At 37.1% G+C, this 20,587-nt stretch overlaps 1 protein-coding gene across 1 annotated transcript; it reads right to left on the bottom strand.

Annotated features, from left to right (window-relative positions):
- Nucleotides 1-1,172: 1,172 nt before the first annotated feature.
- LOC116257386 (probable ubiquitin conjugation factor E4) lies at nt 1,173-19,612 on the bottom strand. Its single transcript, XM_031634092.2, has 16 exons — nt 18,306-19,612; nt 17,130-17,334; nt 16,897-17,048; nt 16,537-16,786; nt 12,245-12,397; nt 8,258-8,461; nt 7,818-7,930; nt 5,590-5,704; nt 4,535-4,624; nt 4,211-4,414; nt 3,975-4,070; nt 3,757-3,879; nt 3,545-3,637; nt 3,246-3,410; nt 1,799-1,888; nt 1,173-1,681 (listed from the first exon to the last, which is right to left on the bottom strand). Exons 1-16 carry the CDS (start codon nt 19,139-19,141, stop codon nt 1,565-1,567), a joined length of 3,006 nt encoding a protein of 1,001 aa, XP_031489952.1. The 5' UTR covers nt 19,142-19,612; the 3' UTR covers nt 1,173-1,564.
- Between the last annotated feature and the right edge of the window lie 975 nt (nt 19,613-20,587).

Raw genomic sequence — 20,587 nt, 5'->3', positions numbered from 1 at the left:
CCGTGCCGTTGTGATGGTACCAAACGGTGGTCTAGTGGACATCCAGGGTTCAAGGGCTGGTATGATCGAATGTAACACCAGTGGCAGCCAGTATGCAGATTCAGCCCATTCGTTTAGTTCTTACGTGAAGATCGAGTCAAGCACAACTATACAGTTATGCTGGTACAAATAGAGTATTATGCTCGTGACACCTGTAAGTTGAAGGTTCTTAAATGCATGTCCTCCATATCCAAGATTTTGATTTTCACCAAAATTGTGTTGCTAGTGAATGTTCTTTTAAATTCATTTGTCTTCTGACCAATTGATTAAACAATATATGAGATAAATAAAGAATTTTCATTTCTAAGTAGATAAAGGTGGATGAGTACACCCGTCGTGAGCCGCTTTTATTAGTTTATACCCCAGCAAGAGAAGAAACATAATGATATTAAAGCGCAAACACTAAACCACCGTGCTCCTTCAGGCGCGCTAAACAGTGGGATGCTTCAAGTACATGATCGTCTTATACGCAAGGTTCTTACTAAAGTAAACAAAAGAAAATACAAGAACCTCTCACGTCACCCAAAAACTAACTTTGCATGAATTCATAATCTGAAGGCTCATAGAGATTCTCATGAGTTCCCACACTTTACAGTTTTTAGATCTGATAATATATAACCAACTAGTAGTAATTGTATAAATGACTAGTGGAAAGCATAAAGCAACAATATTTGCATCAATCAAATGGGGAAAAACCTGCTAAACGTTTAGTAGAGAATTTCTTAAAAAATAACCAACTACATCCAAGAATGAACTGGTGGTTGTGGTTATCCCACATCGACACCGCAGTAACAGAAAACGAGATGCCTACAAGAGCGTGCAACCATCACCATTAAAAATTGAATGGCTTGGGTTGTATTATTTATGTTATGGTGCAAATTGATATGAGATCCAGAATTATTTAAGGGCGTCGCAAGCGACCGGAAGGGAGGGGGGGAACTGTTGTACCACATCAGAACATTGAATTGCTAATTGATCGAATTACGGTTTTAGCAAATTAGCAACGTTACTGCTCCTAAGTTGAGAGATTTAAACATAACATGCTTCTCATACCCATTAAAATGTTCCAACAACAGCGAATAAGCAACACATTTGCATTCATCAGTCAGAAACAAGACCGTTTAACCACCCCATAACAAGAATTCAGATGTACTAATCACAATTAGTAATGTATTACAATTCTTAACCAGTTCTATGCAACCCTACAAGAGAGAGAGAGAGAGAGAGAAAGAGGGAGGCTTCATGAATAGATACAGGAAAAGCAGATCATGCCCCACCATACCTAGAGCGTGCAGTTAATAATATACATGCATGGAATAGAACAGTTTTATCATTTATGGGAGATGTACAGAAGGCCGAAAACTCGAGACCCGAACGAATCTTCGAAACCACATCCAAGGAATGTACCATAACTCAACACTCACAGCAAAGGTTGATCAGTATTCCTTCAATTGGGCAGAGTCGACATTCAGATTAATTCACGCTGTTTCTGTATCACTGGAAATCTTAATTCTGTACAGTATGTTCATTGGTTTTGGGAAGGCGATTGATGAGAGCGGATGAATTCTTCAATCCGGACTTTCAGTTCAACATTTGGAATTAGCATATCTTGAGTGAGATGTGATCGGTTGAATGGGTCGGTCTGCAAACACAAGGGGGGGAAAAGGCACTGTCAAACAGGTGATGCAAGCAATTGCTAAAAGGATCTATACTATTATCATGAGATTAAAGAAACTGTCTTTTTTTTCTTTTCACATACACTATCACTCAACAGGTGTCTCTGGATGATTGCTCTGTCCATTGTAGTCTTCGATGAAGGCAAAATTACTGGATCTCTCATAAGTGTATACTGCAATATCAAGCACCATACATTTTCACGTAAATAACTACAGCAATAAAACTGGTTTTTCCTCTTCATGTTTGGCAATCAGTGTCTTGTGTATCTTCCTAAAACGATTAAGGTGGTACAATGCAGCCAACAGGTTAGTGGAGTTAAAAAGAGAAAGAAATTCCATTTTCTTGTGCCAACAGGAATTCTATAAAGGGAAGCATGAGGCACTTTTCATAGACACAGTAAGCCTCAAAAAATCTGAACCTCCATGTTCTATAAACATAAAACTTGAAACACCAAAATTCCACAATCCCAATAAGGCATAACATTCAAAATAGTCACAAATAACGTTTTGAAGTTTTAAACGGCGAGGTTTTTCTCGGGTATAATACGGCGAGCTTGAAAAAAATGAGAAAAATATGATAAATTTTTAAAAATTTTAAAAAAGTTAAAATGAGAGAAAAACAAAATAAGTGAGAAACTAATAACAGAAACCTCAAAAGATAAGTAGATTTGCAACAAATAAAAAATAGAAAATGAAAAAAAAAATGTTTGGCATTAAAAAAATGGAAAAAATGAAAGTGAAAAAAAATTAACGTTTTTTTCAAAAAAAACGCGTGTTTTTAGTTTTAAATGACCAAATGGTTATTTTTTTATTTTGTATTGGTAAAAACTGTTGTAAAAGATTGATTTGCAACATCCAGTTGCCTGTCCACAGTTTTTAGTGATGAAATGTACCTTTTGCAACAGTTTTTGGCAACATATAAAAAAATAACCATCCAGCCAATAGAGGTAACTGGCTGATTTCAATTTTTCTATATACATAAGGGATTTTTGAAATCGGTCGGCTACTTCTGTGATCGAATAGTTATTTTTTTTATTTTGTATCATTAAAAACCGTCATAAAAGGTTTTTAAGTCCCTTTCCTTTCCTAGGATTCTCTGACCCTAAGGTGAAAAAGATGGTCTTGAGAAATAAAAATAGAAGAAAGATGGAAAAAATTGATGATAGAGAAAAAGGGGTTGAAACACACACACACGCACACACACATATATATATATATAGAGAGAGAGAGAGAGAAAATCAGAATGGTGCTCCCTAGTTTGTATGCCCTTCCCAAGCCAAAAGAAAGTTATGTACTACAAGGAGATTTTAAAGATGTACCAAGAGAAGAAGGACATTTACTACCCACATCTTAGAAACAACCATCCTTTAGCAGGGTTTTCAGAAAAATGCCATAATACAATAAGTAGGGATAATAATGATGACGTTTTTAAATTTGCTTGGGGCATATGATTGTAGTAAACACATAAACAAGCATGGAAGATTTACAAGATTTGCAGGCAATTCCTGAGAGATTTCAAACTTCACTTACCTGAATTGGATCAAGAAACTCTTCTGGAATGTCCCCCAAGGCAGCTTCAACATCCATTGCTTTTGAAGCTGCAGCTTTGGCTTTGTTGCCAAGTTCAACAAATGCCTGAATTAGCCGTCCATCTTCACCTATTTTACGAAGAACATCAGCTGCAGCTGTAAACAACTGGTTGCATTTGTAACAGCCATTAGATCCAACAACAGAGAATCAGGAAAAGAAATGCAAATGCACTTGCTAAGATGCATCCAGACTAGCTTAAATTTGTAAGCAAAGGCAATGATATAAGAGTAACAAAGTACCTGATCATTATACGATCGACCATCCTTAGATATTGCAACTGGAAAAACTTCTTCTTTATCACCCTTTGCAAGATGAACATAGATGTCCACAATCTATACACCAACAAATAATATATAAAGCATAGTTGGTGATATGCTATACAAGGAATGAAGAAACAAGACAAGGAAGTGAAGTATGAAACTTATATCAACTACTGATGAGAGCGACTCACTTGTTTGAGTAACTTCTTTGGTCTAAATTCATACTTTTCAGGATCCTTTAAGCTAAGAGCTCTTCGCTGGGGTCCCACTAATTGTAACAAGAAGTAGTTCAGCATGTTTGCCACTCTTTCAACCTGGAATCAGAAGAACCAAGATAAAACTAAGCACACAGTTGATGAAGGCATTAGGGATACAATATTAGTCACGCCTGCAAGGGAGAGAACGGCACCATTTCAGGAAGGAGGAACGGTGCAGTAATTTGCTCAGACGTAAAGGCCAGCATACCCAGATCTTCATGTGCCAATTTCATGTCAATCCGGATAATCTACAATATCAACATGTGCATGCAATGACTTACACGAGGAACTTATTCTGTCATTCTTCATAAAAGGAAGAGATCAAACAAGGATAGCATAATTAGAACTGAAACACAGGAGAGTACTCTTAAACAAACTCTGAACCTACATTCTCTTGGGCATGAAGCTGGCGTGTTCTATCTTGCCTTTCTTGAGCAGGTCTGCGTTCCCATTCTGCAGTGTTCGACATCTCAGCTTCTATCTCTTTAAGCTCAAGAATTCTGTTCAGACTTTCGTCCAACAGAAAGATGCTATCATTGATAAGGAAATTTAAAAAGTTCAAATACACCCCCTTCATCTCTTCCTTTGCAATCTGGATAGTTATAAACAAAGATAATAACCAAAAAAAATAAGTTTCTCATGAACTTTTCTTCAAAAAGTTTTACATGTGAAACCAAATACATTTTATAGAAAATAAAAAAAGTAAACTTACTTTCCTCCATAAATTCCGATGGCTAGGAATCTGCCACAGATACTCAAGCAGTTCCGCAATATTGTGGCGAATATTGAATTTGTCATAGAACTGTCAATATCAAAAAAAACAAATCAAAATAACTAATAGACTGACAAGTATAATCACAAGATATCAATCATATTGTCACTGATACACCAAAAGCAACAGAAAAGAAACTCTCTTTTGACACTACAATCGGGATCTCAAATATATGAAACCAGAAAACTTAAGCTAGAAATATCCCTCAGGAGCTGGAAAGAAATTCCACATGAAAGAAACAGCACACCCTTTTGTGCCACTACCGTTGGTGATGTCAAATACAGAACCTGCAAAACTGTACTAGAAAGGTGGCTATAGTCTGCTGGTTGTAATATCTGTACGTACCAGTCAATGGCTAAAGCTTTTGCGACCTTTGCTGTTAGCTTTATATATTTCAAATTTTTTAAACTTCCATATTTCCCAACATTTTCCAAAGAAACATAATATCTCAAAGAAAATGTTTGCACCAATGAAGACCATGCTCAGCCATCCAGTCCAGATGATTGGAGGGCTTGCAGGCTGTCATATCAAAAGTAAATTTAGAACAAACTTGTAGCTGTAATCTACACTTTGGGAAAGTCGCTTTTGTGTACGGAAGATGATGTATTGATGGAATGGAATGCTGATGTTAGTGCCAAACACTGACACCTTGACCCAGTAGAAGTGTCAAGATAATGGCTGCAATGCATACAGCAGTAACAAGCAACCAAGAAGCATTGAACAACCACCCCAAAAAAAAAACTCACATTATTTTATTGTGGTCATAACATAATCTTCTGATTATTCATTACACTTTCTAGAGAATCTGAGCTAGCATGGAAAACATACCAGGAACAGGAAGGCAAGAACTTTATGAATGGTTGGCACATTATGCATTTGGAAAGTCCAATTTGAACAGCAGAACATAATGGAACACCAGGGCGGAAAAAGGATAACAAAAGATAGCATATATAAATAAGATAAAATTAAAATAAGCATAATTGTCATGAAACTACCTGTGTATGAGAACCAGTGAACTCAATGTCCACATAAAGCTTCAAAAGGTTGTGTACTAAATGTTGAAGGGCAAGTTGGTGTCCTTCAAAGAGTGCTGCCATCGCAGAGGACTCACTGCACAGACATAAAACAAATAAAAATAAATTTTTTAATATTCACATAAGCTGTAATGGAAAGTGGTGTGCGAGATTTTAGAAAAATGGAAGTTACAAGTTTTAATCTGAATGTATATATATTTGCCAATTGGATTTGCTAAAAGAGTCAACTATTTCATCACAAAACACCAGTATACTACCAGCATTTATATTTAGATGGACCCTAGTGATGAGCTTTCAAAAAGGGTCGGTGCCTAGGCAGGCCAAAAACAGCAAATGAAAGAAAAAAAAAAGAGGAAAAAGGAAAAGGAAAAGAAAAGAAGAACTAGAAGGAAAAGAATAAAAATGTCAACCGAAATCAAGGAGCAGGGGGGCCGGGCCGGGGGCACAGGGAGGCCAAGGCATAAAGAATAAAACTAATAAAAAGAATCAAGAAAGATAAAAGTAGAAGAATAAAGAAAAGGAGAAAAGAAAGAACTTAGAACATACTTTTCACTTGGCTACCTAGGTGCTATGTCACATGGGTGCTTCATTTAGGGTGCTGCAACTGCATTGATGCAACGTGGGTGTGGACATGGCTGCACTTCCGACACGCACAGGGGCTGCACCTGCTTCTTTTTCTTTCATTTTTTCCTTTTCTCTCTTCTTTCTCCTCTTTCTCTCCCTTTCTTTCCTTTTTCTTTTTCCCTCTTTCTTTTTATTTTCCCCCAATTTTTCCCTCCTCTCTCTCCCCTCTTTTCCAATCACAGGCATCTCACTCTCTCTCATCCTTTTAAAAAGAGGACATCACTTGGTTGTCCTTTTTAAAGGACGACCAGACTGCCAATATTTTAAAAAAAACTTCATTTTATTTAATATAAAACTTTAAAAATAAACTAAAATGACCTTTGCATAAAATCTATTTTTCAGCAAAAAAAACTATAAAAGGTGGCCGCCGAAGTTTTAGCCACACCCCGCATCCAAACTGACACTGGCACCCCCACCCATGTAACATAGCCTAGGTGGTCCAGTCTATCTGAAAAGGTGGCTGCCTAGCCACAGTTTCATGTATTGTCTGTTAAAGCGCATGTAGTAACATGTTTGGATTGGATCCAAATGTAAATCAGGCCCAAGTTAGGCAAATACTTCAAGAATATCACTCTTGAATCTCTCACTAACTCAACAAGGCAATACACAAGAATCCTCTAACAAGAGGATAAGGAAAATATATTGATCTTCAGCCAAACAAGGCAAAATACTACAAGATGTGGCTTAACAAGCCATGACCTAAAAGGGGACAACAGTCCTTTATTTATAATACAAGGGAAGAAGAGAGGAGGAGGGGAAATGGCTGTTGGGCCATTTCCAACGGCTAGAATTCTAGCCGTTGGAGAGAGGCCCAACAGCTAGTTCCCCTCTTAAATAATAATAAAGGTGTAAAAAGAAATAGAAAAATACATAAAAGAAAAAGGAAAATTACAAGTATGACCTAGGTACCCTAAAATATACACATATCTATATATGTAAGACATATATTAGCACACTAATATATGTAATGTACATGCACATAGATATATATATATATATATATATATATATATATATATATATATATATATATAGGAATACATACATTCTAACACCAAACATGTCTCATGTTGTACACACTATGTTAGGTGTATCTTTTATTTTGCATATGTCTTATTCTTTGATTAATGGCATCATGTATCCTATGTCAGTATGTTGTATTTAGGGACCTTATTGTCCATATGTGTACAATATGAGATTAATGTTAAATTAGGGATGAGAGGCTGATCGATACCCACAGCCATCTCTCTCTCTCTCTCTCTCTCTCTCTCTCTCTCTCTCTGTGTGTGTGTGTGTGTGTGTGTCTCCTATCACTGATTTTCTGCAAGACCAGAACTTCAGTGAAGATTTGAAGACTGATTCCTCTAAATCTCTCACTATGATCATATGAGATACAGGTATTCTAGCATCAAAGGGGAAATGTTCAAAAATTTGTTAAAAGTCCTATACCATGATAGTAGTCAAGAAACCAAAATAAAAGGAGAGATACAGCCATACAGCCTGAAAATAGACAAGCATCAAGAGAGAGGAAAAGAAAAGTTCAACTAATGAAGTGCAATCGAGACCTTCTCTGGCGCATCCAACAGTTCAAGACCTCCACCATCTTTGCTCTCAAATATGGGTTTCTCACATAAGACGGACTTGCCATGAATATGATAATAAAATTCATGAAATCATCCTGAAAAAATAAACATAAAGAAAAATTAATTTAGCCATAACCACACTTTCAGGATATGTTTTGGATAAAAACTCCTCTAGATCATATTGTCCATAATCTCATTTATTTATCTCTAGACTTGTATTAAGCGATGTGAACCAGCAAGCAGTTCGCAGAACAAACTTATGTTGAGCACCTTTTCTATTAGCATCTACCTTCTTAGAGTATTAAGATACTAGACTGCCCAATCGTTCAACTTATTATTGTTTCATGATGAAATGTAATGAATCACGTTAATGAGAAAATATATACTAATCTTCAAAGAAAAATGCAAGCAAGACTACTCACTAGCAAAAAACCATCAAGAGCTTTTGGGATCCGAGAAGCAAAGAGAAGCAATTCCATGGCATCTTCAATGAAGTGCTCAGGCATGCACGCAAATATCATTGGACAAACAGAAGGCAGAGGCAATCTAAATCCACCAACAAGGTCCACCAGCCATACAATCATTAGCCTATAATAAGATAGTCCTTGCTGAATAAGTGCACCATCCTATGAAGAGTAATGAAACAAGAAAATGTTAGAGAAGCAATAGTGCAATACTATACGCAAACAACCAAATGAATATAGATATAGGGAAGAGTGTTATTAATGGAGGATATGAAACTAAGCACCTAATCCCTCATAATTTTTTCATCACACTTTACAGATTATAATGCCCTCAAATACTGATGGTAACAACTATTGCAAGCTGTACAGAAGTAACCAACATGATCTATTGTGTCTGAAATAATCTTGGATCATTTGATTTTGACACTTAACGGGACCTTCCAAATGATTAACTAACGGTGCATGAAAACTTTATGACCTATGCTTAGCTTGCCCCTAAGAACACACACACACACAAACACACATATATATATATATTATATATGTGTTGTCAAGGTGCCAAGGCGCCTAGGCGGGCCTAGGTAAAAAGGCAACCAATTTTTATTTTGATTAACTATTACTAATATTTGAAATGTAGAGAGTAGTAATATAACAAGCATAATCAACTTAAACAGTCAAAAATTAATTGTTGACTTCATTAAATATGCAAAATCAATAGAAGAATTTTAACATTACTCATAAATGTAATCCAATAAAAGAAAAAAGAAAACTAAATCTAATCACTAGAAGAAGGAATGTAAATCCGCAAGAAGGCTTTAATCTATCTGTACTTACAGAAAAACATAATATAATAAAAAGACTAACAGTACATAATAGTATACATATAAGTACACAACAGTAACAGTACATATATAATATGTAGTATTGTGATACCCATTATATGTATACATTCGTATGGTTATGTACATATAATAGGTATAACAGAGTACAGGTATTACAATACATATAACAGGAATAACAAATTGTTTGTATTACAATACATATAACAGGTATAACAGCAGGTATTATAACAGTATTATAACAAATTAATAATACATATAACAGGTATTACAAAACACATAATAGGCATAACAGCAGGCTAACAAAACAGACTAACAGTACATAATAGTATATACATAATAAGTTTATATAAGTTTAGAACAGGTATAACAAATTAACAATCAAGATAACTATATCATATAGGTATGTAACATAATCATACTATCGTATACATATAACAGGTATGAGGTATCACAATACTATATAACAGACGAAGTGACTAACAGTATATACATGCAACAGTCTACATACAAAAGCATAATCAACACAAAAATACGTAATTAATACAAAATAAAGTACATAACAATATATACTCAATTAAGAAACTTTAATTGAAAGGGAAGGTGACTTTTCACTTTCCCATGGGCTAAGCGTGTTGGCGACAAGGCGCCAACACATATCCCATCACCTAAGTGATGGACTTGACCCATGGCTTACCTTGCACCTGACAATATATATACATAGGTGATCATCTGATTTTGACACTAAATGAGACTTTCCAAATGATTAACTAATAAACTGCCCACACTACATGAAAACTTCATGACCTATAGAACCACATTTTTACATGAAAAACCTGATCCACGGCTTAACTGATACACACGCATGCGCACAGCCAGACACGCACACGCACACACACACACACACATATATATATAAGGAGAGAGAGGGATCTGTCCTTTGACAAATAAATACAACTATCTATGCAGGAACAAGTACAACATCCAAGACATTTGATGTTTTTTGTTCCTTTGGCATCACCTCCATGAAAAAAGCAATAGTAATTCAGAATGACAACCATTTTCCCAGCATTAACATAAAGTATGAAATAGTCTTAAAACAATTTTTAAGTTTGAAAAGGCGAGATTAGTATATGGATTCTTGATTTATAACAACAGGAGGTAAGCCACTAAGCTAACTTCTTCAGCAGCTTATGAGAAACATCACCAGCAAAGGCCTGAAAAGATGGTTAACCAGAGAGTTTTCTCGAAACATTCAGATTCAGTAACTCACGGTCACCATGTGCTTGACTGCATGAATCTAATATTAATAGTTTTAAATGACCATTTCCACAAAAATAAGAAAGTGAGAGATGCTTAGACCTTGAATTACCATTCCCTTATTTTTAGGTTGGCAAGCTCGATCAGGTAGACCATTTACCAGGTCAAGCCAAAGATGAACCCCTCGTGTTGAACTCTTGACCTTTTCAACTTTATGGTCTTATGCTGACCCACGCAAGACAGGGTTACACACATTTCTTTGGTATTATAGTTCAAGGCATTTACTTTGAAGCGTACAAATTTATCAGCCCATAATGAGACTATGACTTTACATATGGTCTCTTAAATAGAACTGCTACTTATAATGTTGATTACCTTACACAATCACAGATATACTCTGTGCATTGTGTTTTTTAATTGATTTACAATTTAGTTGATTATCCTACACAATCTTACATGTAGTTGGTGCGTTTATTTGATTTTCAGTGACACGCTTAATAAGGTGTTGTGATGATGGACTAGATCATGGACTGGATCAGATTCGTTCTCATCCAGATCCAAAGTGAATTATTGTCCGATCTGTGTGCATGTTGTTTAATAAGGATATTTGTGTACTATTTCTTTTGTATTTAAGGACAGTTATGTCCATTGAAGATATTGTAAATCTCAAATACAATGAAGCATAAAAGATCACAATTCACATTGACAATCATAACAGGTCCTGCCCGCCATTTCAGCATTTTCTCCTCCTCCTTTGTTGGCAGACTTCCGTTTTCTCTTTTAGATCTGACATGGCATAAAAGCAAGGTCAGGTCTAGGGCTTGTCACTGACTCTAAAAGGTATGCCCACAGAGATTGCTATCTTCTTCAAGTCAAGAGATGTCTATTATTTTTCTCAAAACTCTAAGTCGTCCCAACTAAGTAGTTCTTTTCTCAAAAAATCAAAAAAAAAACCCAAGTTTTCAAAACCCTAAGGTTGCATTCTGACGACACCTTGAAAATTTGGTTTTTGTGAAGACCAATTTTTTTATTAGTTTTGAAAACCTGATTTATGTGTTTGGTGACATGACAAAAACCAGGTTTTAAAAACGTGGCTATTTTTTGGATGAAAAAAAATGTTTTGGATGGTGCTTCTGAAAGCTGTATTGTAAGACCACGATCCGTATTGTAGACCGTGACATGTTGAGCCCCCACCTTCTCCTCTATTAACATCCCATCTCTCTGTTTTCTCCTTCTCCTTTGTAAACAAATTCTTGTGCCCTCTTCTAAATCTAACAATGATATGCCTTTTATTGCTTTTGACAATTCAATTGTTGTGACTCCATATTCTTTCAAGTGATTTTCTCTTGGGAGACTACTGGGGCCAATTTGCACCAACTGGTCCCAGCTGGTCTTTTCAGGAGCTTTACCAACTTGACAAGAATACTCCACTTTGGCACTCTTTATCCTTATCCCCAGAAATTTTAAAAATGTCGTAATCCCACCCACATTCTTGCAAGGTAGGTTCAAAATTCAGAAGCATATAACAAAAATGGAATATGAAGCCAGATAAAGATATCAGAGTTGTGGCACTTTATGGACTCGACCCACCATAACAGTTACTTATATTTAAAGAATAAGAAGCCTCTTCAATCTAGTGTATTACAATATGATAGACAAGCAAACCTGGCAGATATAATAACTTCTTATATAGAATTCACATTTTGGTATCCTGGGCCTTAAGAGTATGTTAAGAATGAAATACTAGCAGAATTATTGATTGATTGAAATACCATCTAAGAATTATTAATGTTATAAACGACTAATCTAGAAAATCAAAAGTTTTCATCAAGGTCCCAATGAGTACCCTCAATATCTGAGCTTCATAACACAATTTTTCCTGGGTAAGCCTCTCGATTTCAGCCTCCAGTCGGTTTATATCTTCCTCTAGTTGTGGAGTGCTTCCTTGTGCTTGCATCGCCCGGAAGTTTGAGAGTGTTTCTTCGCATCTAGAAAGGTCCTGCAATTGGTTCCATAGTTCAGCAGATCAGACACAAAAACAATCAGGCTGTAAATAAAAGATAAAGCACAGAAGTACTGAAAGCTAATCAGTTGGCTGCATCAGGAGTAAAAGAGAGAAAACTATGAGCATGAATGCAATGCACAATTGTCAACTCAAACCACCATTAATCAAGAAAAAAAATTACTAGAAATGAAAATATAGGTAAACAGTAATCTCATCTCATGGAAACTGCATCCACATTGGGAAAGCAAGAAGGGGGAGATTTAAAAATTGTAGCGGTCAATTGTTCCAAAAAGAGCCACCATGAAACATAAACTCTCACAATCCATTCCCTCTATCAAATTTTCAAAAGAAAGGATATGTACACCTTGGTATCTGCTGAACAGAGTGTAGCATAACCAATACAGCCATCACACTGAAATCAATGGCACCACTATCCAGCTCCCTCTCTCTCTAGATGGAGAGAGATTTTAAGTTTCAGCCAGTCACAAACAGTGTTGTTAAATGTGTATGCATCAAGGCATGATGTGCACAGCTCAGCACACACCAGAGCACTTAACGCATCAAATATTATATGTGAGGCGCACAACGACCAGTTGTGTGCGTCCCACGGAGCTGATCACGTGCATCAACATGATGTGCATGCTGTGCCTGAAGCGGACACTTCGGACAAAGTTTTTTTTTTTTTTCTTTCCCCCTCTAAAAACATTTTTTTTTGTAAATTTTCACGTTAGTTGAGCTCTAATGTTAAGGAATAAAGGGTTTGTAAACCCTTTCTCCATCTGAACTCTAAGAGTTCTTCATCATTATCTCTCCGGCAAACCCTCTACCTCCATGTGCTACTGTCCTTCTCTCTAGCTGTCTGGTGAACATTCCAACTGTCTGCAACTGTCGATTAACCTCCAGTGGTGAATGGTAAATGCATCTCTCTCTCTCTCTCTCTCTCTCTCTCTCTCTCTGTGTGTGTGTGTGTTCAAGGTTGCTGGCAAGGATTGTAGACCAGCCGGCAGCTGTTCTTGCTGGTTGTCCTGCTAATAGGCCACCAGTTGGCAGTTGTTTCTTGGTTTTAACCTCTGCTGCAACAAGGGTCACTAGCTGGCAGCCCTCTTTCTTGTTAAAATGTTCTTTTTTAGATTTGAGAAGGATTTGCCATATCGGTTTGAATGTTTCACATGCAGCTCTTCCAATCTTCTCACCTTTCCTATAAGTGAACTATGAACTAGTCCACAGACACAGATTGTTCTTCCTACATCAAGGAATGGAAGGCAGAGGGAAGGGGCTACAACGATTTGCATACATGGGCAAGTGAAAATGTCTCTTCACTAAGGTTGTGGTCTCCGAGCGTAAAATTGGAACGGGGCAAAAAGGCTGGACATAGGTCATTACCTCTGATCCTCACAGCCACATGTTTGGTTGGAGAATATGGCTGAGCCCAACTACGTTTTACTTTGATCTTTACACATTTCTCCAGTTATTTACACTGCAATTTGATTAACAATAATAGGTGACTTTGATTTGGCAATAGCTGAATCCAGTGGAAGACATGATGATTAACAATAATACTAGTTAATGTGCTTTGCATTGTTCTTTATTTATGTACTTGTTATTTCAGTCTTTTTATTTTTTATATTATTTTTAAGGATATTATATGCTTCAAAATTTTCGTCATGATGCTTATGCATCACTTCGCCTCGTTTTGCATCGCCTCGCCTCGCCTCGCCTCATAGGCTGAACGCATTGGTTTGCATCATCGCACTTAACAACATTGGTCACAAATATAGTTTTTTCATTTTTAAAAATGAGGTTTTCCTGATAAATAATATGGCGAGTTTGAAAAAAACAAGAAAAAACGAAAAAATACAGTAAATTTTTTAAAAATTTAAAAAAACTTAAAAATTAGGAAAAATAAAATAAATGAGAAAGTAATAATACTGTCAAAAAATAAGTAGATAAGCAACAAATAAGAATTAAAAAATGGAAACAAGCAGCTTGGCATTCAAAACCATAAAAAAATACCTAAATAAAAAAAATGGGAAAAGAACATGAAAAAAACATGTTTTTTTTTTCATTTTGGTTTTCTTTTAACAACTTTTTTTTGCCATTTTCTTGGCTGAAATATTTTTTGTGTTTTTAAAGAGGGTTATTAAATAAATGGTTGTCTAAGTTCCTAGCCTTTTTGAGTTGGAGCCAAAACTGCTAGGGGGGGTTGGGATCCACTTGACCAAAGGTCCGAGTGCAGGAGTGAGTCGGGTCGTTACAATGGTATCAGAGTCGGTTCAACACTCGGACTTGGGGTCCCACATGAGCGAAAGTGTGTGTAAAGGGAGTGGATTGTAACATCCCAAAAATTTAGTCTCGTATTGAAGATTGTGGGGTCTTCAAGGTTTTATAAATGGGTTTATTAAATAAATGGTTGTCCTGGTTCCTAGCTTTTTTAGGGTTGGAGCCAAAACTACTAGGAGGTGGGTTGGGATCCCCCAAACCAGGGGCTCAAGCTCAAAAGTGGGTCGATCAACATAACCAATTCAGATTTCACACTGAAAGCAGTCACATAACTCTGCAGCTCCAATTTATTCTATTTTCAGTTGTTCTACTTTTTCCTGATCTCATTCCTAAAAGCAAAGCACCATTCATGATTCATCAATCATTCACTCTTACCAACCACTCCACTGACTTTCTTATCAAGGATCAATTTCAATTAGAACAATGTCTGCAGTGAGCCAAGCACAAACAGCATTCAGCCGTCTTGATTCACTAAGAAAGTTTGCATAAAATTTTTACTGACGAACAAGATTGAGTTAAGAAATTGGAGAACCAATTTTCACAGCGAAGCTCTCAACACTTGTTTCTGACGCAGTATAGTCTAGAGTAGACTAGATCTTATATTCGGATCCGTTAGGCTTATTTGGACTTTGTTGTATTTTTTGGTTTAGATTTTTTAGTTTTTGTGGACCCAAGATCCAATTCGAATCTTAGGGTTATGCCACTTAAAAAGGCCTCTTTTCTTGTGATTAGGGCTAATTTGCATTGACAAAACCTTAACTTTAATTTGATTATTGAATTCCCCTTTGTTTTCTTGCATTTTCCCCTTCTGTTCTTGCTTTTGGTGCTTTTCTCACGGAAAGTAGAGTGAGGAACTCTAATCACTATGTCAAATTGGTATTAAAGCCAAGTTGTCGCCTCGATTTTTATGATGTTAGTAAATCAAAGGGACGATCATGTATTGGAACAGATCTCCATCAAGGAGATCGCAAAAGAGAAAAATCAGAAGAATAATAAGGTCATATGATGAAGTTGATCGGTATGATGACCCAAATGCAAGAAAGCATGGTGAGGATGAACAAGGGACAATCAACACCATCTTCAACCCGGGGAAATTGACACAGTATAGTCTAAAGTAATCTGGATCTTATATTCGGGATCCATTTAGGCTTATTTGGACTTTGTTGTATTTTTGGGTAGTTTTGTGGACCCAAGATCCAATTCAGATCTCAAGGCTAGGCCCCTTAAAAATGCCACTTTTATTGTGATTAGAGAAAACCCCAACTTTTGAATTCCCCTTTGTTTTCCTGCATTTTCAGTTCTATTTTTGGCCTTGCTTTTGATGATTTTCTTTCTGCGATTAGAGTGAGAAACTCTAATCACTGCATCAGTTTCTATCAAGGAAATACCAAAAAAAGAGTACTTCAATTATTCTATATTCATATGCAACGTGACAAAGGCCCCATATATTGGACTATATAAACCAAGATTATTGCTTAGCAACACAAAAGTGGCACATGCTTCATTTTAATAATCTCTTCTTCCTCCCCACTTCCCCCCACCCCACCTGTCACCCCCCGCAAAAAAAACAAACAAACAAGCAAACAATATATTGTGTTCTATCACTACTATCATAATTACTGCTAACGCTCCTGAGACCATGCCTTTCCTTAACTACATCTGCATATAAAGGAACTTGCAATAAAATCATGAGCAAAAAAAAAAAAAAAACAGAAGCAATTATGTAACAAATTATGAGAAATTGGAGTGATTTTTTTTTAACTTTTTTATAATCAAAACAGCTGATTGATACGTTTGCAGATTACTCTAATATATATAAATATTACAAGTTAGGGGCATAAAAAAGTGTTCACCTGAATAATATTCTTGAAGTCAGATAATGCTTTTAGGAGTCCCAGATTTAGTGCTCTTGCTGTCATAAAAAAGCATTCACATATAAATGAGTATTTTCCCTTGCCAGAAGAGCTTGCTGATGATCTGCCTTCCAAGTTGGCAGACATTTGACAGCTGCTATCAGCTTTAAAGCCATTAGGCTGCATTTCTTTATCATTCGCAAGCCATGTTGCAACCTCCTCAGATGAGGCATGGATGGCTGTCAAGTCCCTGACGCAGAACAGCTTTAGCATATTAGCATTTGGCCAACATTCAATGAGTAGCCAGACCCAGAAGGAAGACTAACAACACAAGATAAGAGCCATAAGCGTGAAACTTACCGCAAATTCAATCTAGTATTGTAGAAGACGTACTTTGGATCAATTTTATCCCTTTTTGATAAATTTACATCTAGGAATGGTTCACAGAGCCGAAGCATCACAGCACTGAGATTAACAAATGCACCAGAACTTGCACAAATAAATGGGTTAACCTGTGGTGCAAGAACAGAAGTTTAGAGAATTCATATTCATATTTAACCCTAAAAACTAACAGATCATCTAAAAGGAATCACCTGCATATGAGACCTCGCAGAATTTCTCTTTATAAATTCAGATATATATTCAAGAATATGCTCACGTGTCTCTGTATTTTTAAGGAGTAAAAGAAGAATATCTTTAAGTCCATCATACAAGTGGTTCATAACAGTCTTAATTGATGTAAAAGAAGACAATAAATCTGCTGGACGGCGAGCCGATGCATTAGAGAAGCACTGCTTCCTGAAATGGAACATATATTAGCACTACATTCACATTAACGAGAAAATCACTTCCAAACTTAGGACTGGAAGTTCAAATGTAGCTTAAAAGATGTTACATTGAAGCAAGCAAGCAAAGGCAAGAGCAGCATCAATTTCAAACTAACTTCCTCCAAACAGCAAAGCTTGCCCAATTATGTATAATCAATTTTTTCACCAGGAATGAAAGAAAGGAACACATGCCATATGACCAAATATTATTACTGCCTTTGAAAAAACATACTAATTCCACTGCTTGCCATATTCCACATTGAAAAAGAAATTATACTTTCTGTCAACGTGAATTAAGGAGTAACTAGTTTGGAAAACAACCCGGAACAAACTGGCCTATAAGGAAATGAAGTAAACAACCATGCAACATGGATGAACCACTCACGAACAGCAGTACAGAACAGGAAATATCCACTCATGGAAGTTAATATCCACGGGTCTAAATGCATGAGTTCTCCTGCAGTATATAACAGGAGAAGGAGACCTTAAAACTTGTTTCTCACCATTCAAATAATAAACATCAAAGTTCCATTGGTCGACTAAGGGATCAAAAACCATTAGGAAACTCTCAAATAGCACCTCATACCTCAAACTGATATTAAGCATCCAAGGGCCTGACACGGAAGAAAAAGTAAAGGAGAAAAGTTGCCTCAGTTTCATTTACTAACCGTAAAGGAGAGGCTGGAACACACATTGAGGACACAGATGCAGCAGGCCCTTATAATTGGAAAAACATAAATATGGAGAAAACAGATTTGAATAAAAAATCCATCACCTGGAAGTGACACGATTTAGTTAAACGATCAGAAACCGGGGCAATTATTTCAAAACAATTAAAAAAGAAAAAAACAAAAACAAAAGGAAAATCTGGTACTTTTTTTTCTTTTCAAAACGCCGTGACTCGAGAATGTCGATAGCAAAACTTCGGCGAAAAATACGTACCCAACATCAGGTTGGCCCACGAAAATGGGATGATCGGGGAGAGCGCTGACGTGAAAGAACGGTCCAAGCAAACTCGTCACCTCAAAGACTCGTCCATCCACATGGCTCGGCACGGGGCACCACTTGGGATGATTAACCAACGCCTTTGCACAAGCCGGATAACTAACAAGCAACTTTAACGCTCTCAAAAGTGGCTGAAAGTTCCCGAGAGCAGAGACCTTGTTCACCTCAGTCCTCAGGTCTTCAAACACCGGCCTAAGAACAGTCTCTAGAGTCTCCTGATCCAAATCCCTGAAGAACTCGTCCAAAAATCCAGGAGGACACTGAATTCCACTGCCACCACCAAACCCATCAATGGCGAGTGAAACCTCCGAGCAGATCAATGACACAAGCGGTGAAGAAGGTGAGATCTTTGCCACGGTCTCAGCTTGGGGAAACATATCAGGATTAGCCAAATGGATCCTACAGTAGCAAACCACCAACTTTTTCGCCTCGCGGATGACTGCCTCCATCTCTGCTTTCGTCTCCCTATCCCTCATCGACGCAATCTTCCTCCCCTCATCGATCGCCCTCCGGTAGCACCCTACAAGATACTCAAACGGCGGCTCCGCACCAGGAAAGACAGACGAAAGGCGATCAACCAGAACGCGCTCGATCAGGTCCCTTGATAACTGCATGGGGCGGCCCTCGCTAAGGATCTCAGCGGCCGTGAGCTCCAGATAGGCGACCTTTGCATCGGATTCATTAGGTTCCATAAGCGAAATGAGGAAGATCCGCCGGAGGAGGATGTCTTCAAGCTCAGGAAGCGTTCTCTTTGCAGACTTATGGCTCGCCATTTTCCGAAGAACGATCAGACGAGAAACGAAGACAAACGCAGGAAGAAGACACGAATACCGCAAAATTCTTCTCTTCTTAGACTGAAGAGGACGAATTCCGCAAACCGGATAAAAGAAAAAAAGAGGCCGGCTGCAACCTGATTAGGGATTTTCCAAATTCGTTCCGGCCAAATAATAAATTTTTGCTCATTCGAAAGAGAAATCAGATCCTGTAAAACAGGAAAATGAAGAATTGGGGGACAGGTCTGTTCAAATTCCGGCGCTCCTCCGTAGGGGTTCGCGGAAAGGTACCGCCGTCCGATGCCGTCTTTCGCGTATTCCACCCTCTCCCGGCGAGAAGCGAGAGGGGACCGGGGGAGGATCGAACTTCGGAGGCAAGAGAGTCGGCGAGGAGTGCCGCCCCGTTAGAAAGCGGCTCTGCTATGCTTCGTTTGCCTTGGGTTCGTTACTACGACAGTACCCTTCATGTGCTCGAAAATTCCAAATGTAATACATCTTTTTGTCGAATAATACCGCTCCTTTTGTTGAGGGCCTGTTGGGTGTTCGGCCTCCAATGCGACATTGTGTTTACGGGGGAGAGGATTAGTGCTAATTATTTGTTTTGTAAGTGAAATGTTTTAACCTACAATATGTTTTTTTAATAGTCTTTTAAATATATATATATTTGTTTTGGCCCTCAAACAAATTCTTTTTCTAAACATAAAACATTGAGATGCGACGACACAATAATTCAAAAAAAAGAGTCATTTGAAACAATGGAGCAAATTTTCATTTATATAACAATTTCAGTTCATACAAAATCACATTTATGTGCATCACAAAAATGTTTCAAACCATATAATTGATGTCTAACAAAAATAAGATATCAATATAACCAAAATAAGATGCGCTGACACTACAAAGACCTAAAACATCCTCAGTAAAATGTGAGTGAAGCCATCTGATCAACTTGTTGTTTCGAGTCCACCAAAACCTGAAAAAGGAAACAACCGAAGGCTTAGTCTTCTCAGTATGACAACAAGTCAGAAAAATCCATAACCCCCTACAGTGAGGGCTCAAATATGGGATATAACAATTTCAAAAACAATCACTATCATGTCGCAATGGGACATACTTTTCCATGATTTGACGTGAAAGTCTCTCACATATACCATGACATGTAAAGGCCACTTGATGGCCATCATAACACATGCACAAATCAGATTCAACTCATGCATAAATCTATCATTCTCATTCACTTCATTCACACCACAATATGTAAATGTCACTTAATGGTCAAACTCAACATAATTCATAATCGCATTAATTTCATGCATATTCACTACATTCACATTCACTTCATTTATATTCACAATCACATTCTTCTCATTTTCTTTAACTACGAAACAATTTACTATCATGTTGTAATAGTTCACACAGTCACAAAACTTGTCAAGAAGCTCATCA

Source organism: Nymphaea colorata, chromosome 7 (assembly GCF_008831285.2).
Source record: "Nymphaea colorata isolate Beijing-Zhang1983 chromosome 7, ASM883128v2, whole genome shotgun sequence".
Taxonomy (NCBI): domain Eukaryota; kingdom Viridiplantae; phylum Streptophyta; class Magnoliopsida; order Nymphaeales; family Nymphaeaceae; genus Nymphaea; species Nymphaea colorata.
Note: the sequence above shows the minus strand (reverse complement) of the source record. Positions and strands in the feature narration are given on the sequence as shown.